The sequence below is a fragment of the Herpailurus yagouaroundi genome, unplaced genomic scaffold (assembly GCF_014898765.1).
Source record: "Herpailurus yagouaroundi ecotype Mexico unplaced genomic scaffold, PumYag 187, whole genome shotgun sequence".
NCBI classification, from domain to species: domain Eukaryota; kingdom Metazoa; phylum Chordata; class Mammalia; order Carnivora; family Felidae; genus Herpailurus; species Herpailurus yagouaroundi.
The window spans coordinates 4,344,137-4,350,181 of NW_024412418.1; the positions used below are offsets into that span (position 1 = coordinate 4,344,137).

The 6,045-nt window shown below is 41.5% G+C and overlaps 1 protein-coding gene across 1 annotated transcript; it reads right to left on the minus strand.

Annotated features, from left to right (window-relative positions):
• Positions 1–3,214: 3,214 nt before the first annotated feature.
• On the minus strand, positions 3,215–4,132 carry LOC121043791 (olfactory receptor 9G1). The gene has a single exon (XM_040495789.1). The coding sequence runs from the start codon at positions 4,130–4,132 to the stop codon at positions 3,215–3,217; it is 918 nt and encodes a 305-aa protein (XP_040351723.1).
• Positions 4,133–6,045: the final 1,913 nt, after the last annotated feature.

The window sequence follows — 6,045 nt, forward strand, 5'->3', positions numbered from 1 at the left end:
TACCCAGATCTTGTGTGGGATGTTAGATATGGTTCTGAACTGACACTAATCTGCAGAGATGGAAAACACCTGCGGTACATACTTGCCAGGGACAGTAATTCAGACGATGTCAAAGATAACTGGCCTGAATGCATCTTTCAGTAGGTCTGGGGGAACTTGGTATACAGCTGATCGTTATTTACCCAGACCCAGAAATAATACTGTTATAGATATACAAAGTGAAACAGAATCCTCATTTTAGTTACATTCGCTGGCTCTTGGAATGAAGGTTATTAAATTCAATCTTCAAGGGTCAAGTAGAAGCTGAAATTGCTCTGCTAAGTCAGTAAACAAAATTGCAACCTGAGGGGAAGTACAGAGATTAGTGTTTCCATCAAAGACTTGGAAGATACCTGGGGGTGGGGATCCCAATTCATTACTCTTAAATCTTTTTTTTTTTTTTTTTTTTTTTTTTGGTCTGGGGGGAAAGGGATTGAGAATCTGCAAGGTGGAGATCATGAATGAGCACATTACGCATAGACATTTGGAGATAAAATGCAGAAAACAGTAATATTCCCCTTGCAAAATAAAATTGAGGGAGTCAGTTTGCATTAAAAACAATTTGGAATCCTTGGCCTCCTCGGTGGCCCAGTCGGTTAAGCGTCCGACTGACGCTTAGGTCTCAAGATTTGTGGGTTTGAGCCCTGCCTCAAGCTCTGTGCTGACATCTCAGAGCCTGGAGCCTACTTCAGATGCCGTGTCTCCTTCTCTCTCTGCCCCTCCTGCACTCATGCTCTGTCTCTCAAAACTAAATAAACATTAAGGAAAAAAATTGTATCCTCACAAATCTGTACTACTGAACAGGCTCACCCTGGCACGAAGCAGATGTCACCTGTGAGGGATAAACACTGTGTTTCGACATCACTGAGTTTGTGGGAGAGCCTGAGAGACTGGTTGGTTTCATTGTACCTGCAGGTGATAGATTTTGTTGGAAGACGTCGTAAACCCCTTGCGTTCACACATATGTACATGATTCTACCCACACGTGCATGTATTGATTGGGAGGCTGCCACGAAGCAGGTGGCTGACGTGACATGCTCTGTGAACATTAGTCCACTTCTTTCTCCACACACTCCAGTTTCTGCTTCACAGGTCCTTGCACAAATGGCGAGAGCAGCTGGAATGGCTTAACAAGATGGCTTCTTCACCAAGACTGATTTGGCTACTTCCGCAGTTAGGTATCCCAAATGCCAAGAGCAGAGATCACAACTGTGCCTCTGATATGCCGACATTTTCTGGGAAGATTGTGAATCACTTGGGTAGCAGGGTGATTCGGTTAGACTGCGTCTTCCTAATCCAAAAGTATAAAGTTAATGGCTTTCTTTCCAGGAATAATCACATTTTGGGAGATTTATTGGCTTTATCCACCCATTTCCTGCCAGTTTTTTTTTTTCTTTTAGACGATGAGAGTCTGAGTTGGCATACATAGCTTTCCATTTTAGAACACTGTCAAAGTCAAATATGTTGGATCAGTCTTTTCTACTCTGCATGGAGCTCTTACATTTTGGGGGACTACTTGCCATGAAAGGAACAATCCAAATGACAGCCCTGCCTTAGTTTAAAGCTAGGTTCTCTTTTCTGCTTATTATGGATTTTTGATAAGAAATACAATTGCTGAGAAGTCTGTTTTGCTTGCTGTTTGCTACGAGCATTGTGGAGCCTTTCCTGAATGTAACCCGCTGTGTAGTAAAATAGGTTGTAAACCTTCCTAAATGTAGGTAATGGAATGTAGTCTGATAAGTAACGGAATGAGTAATTGTACATAAATTAACCGGCATATCTCGCTTCTGTAAACCTGCTTGCTTAAGCACATTCCTCACCTACCCTACCCTCTTCCCCCTTCCCCCTTTTTTCCTCCTGCCACAAGTAACGGACAAAGCCTTCCCGCCAAAGGACAGACAAAGGACGCCCAATCAGAGAGCAACAAATGTCCTTACTTTAAAATCAATCAATCAGGCCCCTCATAATTTGAAACCTCCCCTGTGCTGTTTGTCTCTGTCTATAAAAACGCTGTACCAACCCTGATCGAGGCCTCTTGCGTCACCGGCGACGAGTGCGCAGGGGACCAGGTTCAAACCTGCAATAAACGACCCTTGCCGCTTGGCTTTGACTTACGACTCTGGTGGACTTTTGTGGGAGGTTTTGGAACTTCGGGCATTACAGCCAGAATTTCACTTTCTTGCATTTTTATCTTTACCACTGCTTATCCCAGCAGAAACAAGAATATATTCGTGTTTCAGCGACATGAGTTATATTTACACCACCTCACTTTTAAAAAATCAAAATTAGACGCAACTCATCATATTTACCCTTTTGCTTTATCACTACCTGTGTGTATCACCCACACAAGTCTTTAAGTAGTGGGTAGTCATGGACTTTTATTTCTCAAATCGGTTCATCTTACTGTAGTTATTATTCTTTTTCATAAGCATGTGTTTTGATGCTCAGGATGTCGCAATTTGGATGTAGAAGTCCTTGCAACTTCACCCTTGTAAAATAAAAGAGGAACTCTGGTAGGTATACAGAAATTTACAAAAATCGTATCTATGGAAACTTGACTGGTTTTTCCCTAATTGAGGGACACATGTAAAAAACATAGATTGGAGAGGTCTTGCTTGCTGGATTTTATTGTGCCAAGTTATTTCATGGGTGACTCTAGATCGTTGCACTAATGCTTGGGGGCAAAAAGTACGTATATAAATGCTTAAGAAATTCTGTTAAGGGAATAGAAAGTGATAATTTTAACTAATTCATTGTCGTAAAAAGATACTAAAAATTAACTTAGCACATTTGTTCCTGTTTTTAGAAAATACATATTTAGATACTATTCTATATATATCAATCAGCCATAAATATTCTCATGCTAACGGAACGAGCTGCTTTCTCACATTATGAAAGTAGAGGAGAGTTTTTGTTTTTAAGATTTTTATTTGTTTTTAATCTAGAGTAACATGAAATTCAATACAAGTTCTTATATTTTATGTTTAAATTCTGTCTCCTAAATTCCCCTAATTTTCTCTTAGTTCTCTTGAATTGTCATGTATCAGGGTGCAAATTCTTTAACTTGCATTGTGAGAATTCTTCATCATGATGGAACACAATGGCAGCTCTTCTTGAAATATAATACCTGATCAACAATTGTCTTTGCATCTCCTCCGAAAGAGAGAGTCTTGATTTATTTAATGAGTTTATCCAGAGCCTCTTTCACATCCTTATTTCTCAGGCTATAGATCATGGGGTTCAACACGGGGAATACCACAGTGTAAAATGTAGAAACTATTTTGTCCCTGTCCAAAGAATAGCTAGACTGGGGACGAGAATAGATGTAGAGAATGGAGCCATAGTACAAGGTGACAGAGACCAGGTGGGAGGAACAGGTGGAGAAAGCTTTGAGGCGGCCTTGGGTGGAACGGATCCTCAAGATGGCGGCAATGATGGACAGGTAGGAAGCGAGGATGAGCACTATGGGGGTGATGACATTGGAGGCCAGGAGGAAGTAGAGCACAGTCTGGTAGCCATCTTTTTTGCCACAAGCCAACTTCACCAGGGGAAGCAAATCACAAAAAAAGTCATCAATGACATTGCCACTGCAGAAGTTCAAGGCAAAAGTTCTTTTGGTGATAATAGAAGAGTTAATAAAGCCACCAAGGTATGAAGATGCTACCAAAGATGCACATAGCTTTACGGACATAGCCTGAGAATAAAGCAATGGCTTTGAGATGGCCATGTAGCGGTCATAAGCCATGGCAGCCAACAGGTAACACTCACTGTATGCCAGCCCAGCAGAGAAGAAGAACTGACATACACAGCCAGCAAAGGAGATGCTTTTGTCTTCAGAGATGCAGGTCATGAGGATCTTTGGGGTGTAGACAGTGGAATACCAGAGATCCAGAAAAGATAGATTCCCAATGAAAAAATACATGGGTGTGTGCAGCCGGGAGTCTTTACAGATCAACACCACGAGGGAGGTATTTCCTACCACAGTCAGAGAGTACACACCAAGGAATACCGCAAACAGGACCAGCTGCATCGTTGGGTCTGTGGTGAAACCCACCAGGATGAACTCCGTCGCTGTGTGATTGCTTCTCTCCATGGCTCACCTAAGAGGAGAGAAAAATAGATTTCAGCTTGCATTATTGTGCTGAATAAATGGAAAATATACCGAATAAATAAATTATATATACTAGAGTTTAGTTTTTAATTTTCAATTTTTTAATCTCCTGACCATTTCCCTTCCCTGGACTCCAGACTCACAGATCCAAATACCTACTTAGCATCTTTTACAGGAGTTATACTGGAAATTTCAAAAAATACTGAATTCCAACAGTCCTTCCTCAGCCTGTTTTGCTCTCCGACTTCTCCACTGCTGTGGAGAAGTAATGTAAATGGCGTTATCCCTTTTTAGGGAAAATCAATTACTACTCTCAGACTCTTCTCTTCCTTTTACACTGTAACCAACTAATCAGCAACATCTTGATTCTACCTTCACAATGTATCTAGAACCTGAAGAGTGTTTCCAAGCTCCAGTGGTTGCTAGGCTAAAACCACTCTGACCTCTCATGGGTGTTACCACAGAGCTTCTAATGGCTGCCCTGCTTCCTCCCTCCTTCCATCCTTACCCCACTTGGCTCTCTGAAAGAGGCAGGCAGAGTGATCCTGCTAAAAGACCGGTTAGCCCATGTTACTCATCTGCTTCAAACACTCTGGTGATTTCTCAGCTTATTCAGGGTAAAGCCAAAATCCTTACAAAGGTGGGCTGGCTTATTGCCTCTCTGCTTCTGACTCCTACTGTCCGCTCCAACCAGGCCACCTCCTTTTAATTCTTAGAATAAACAGGGATACTCTGAGGCTTTGGAACTGCTTCTCTGCATGGCTAGGATGCTCTTCCTCAGTCTGTCTTTATAGCAAACATTTTTCAAGTGTTAATCACCACTGAAATTACCACTGTTCAGATGTTCCTGATCACCATATTGCAAGCTACTCCCCCGGCATTTCCTGTATCCCTTTTGTGCTTTATTATTCTCCCTAGCACTGCTCATTATCTAATGTTATGTAGTCTTTTCTCTTCTCTATGATGTTTTTAAAAAAGAAACAACAAGCCAAAGAAAGGGTCGTTTGCCCCCTGGGAAGCAAATCAAGATTTAATTACCCTTTCAACATACCCTAGGGATGTGACCTTTAAATTTAAAAAATACATACATTCTTGACAGACAGAGAGAGAGAGAGAGAGAGAGAGAGGCAGAGAGAGAGACAGAGCATGAGAGGGGGGCAGGGCAGAGAGAGAGAGAGGGATACTTAGAATCTGAAGCAGGCTCCAAACTGTCCTCACAGAGCCTGACATAGGGCTCAAACTCATGAACCATGAGATCATGACCTGAGCAGAAATCAGAGGCTTACCCAACTGAGCCATTCAAGTGCCCGGGAATGTGATCTTTTCTTTTAATAGTCATTCTGAAATTCCCCAGCACTAGTGAAGTCATCTGCATGATAAAAGCCCTGTTTTTCCCTTTTCCCCAAAAAAGGTATTCTTGCCTAACACAATCCTTTCTTTCTTTTGCTAATAACTTCCTTGCCCCACCCTCCTACCTACAAAAATGTTCCTTTCTGGGCAGCTCCTGGGAGCCTCCTTGTACTTGCTGGCTGGGCTGCCACTTGACTCGTGAATCTTTTGATAAAGCCAATTAGACCTTCAACTTCACTCAACTGAGTTTTGTTTCTCAACAATATACCCTTTCCTGCCTGTTTTTGATGGAAAAAAAAATACCAATTCAATGTTTATCTCATATTCACGTGTAGGTTATTATGAGATTTTATGGGCTGTTTTAAACGTGACACTTAATGCAAATGGAGAACAGTTGTACAGCTGGGCAAAATCTTTGAAAACACAGATCCATGAGACCTAGAAGAGAGTTTCATGTGGGAAATGCTTGAAAACTCCCGGACTCAATCTTCAACTTTCAACTTATTTTCTTTCTTTCTTTCTTTCTTTCTTTCTTTCTTTCTTTC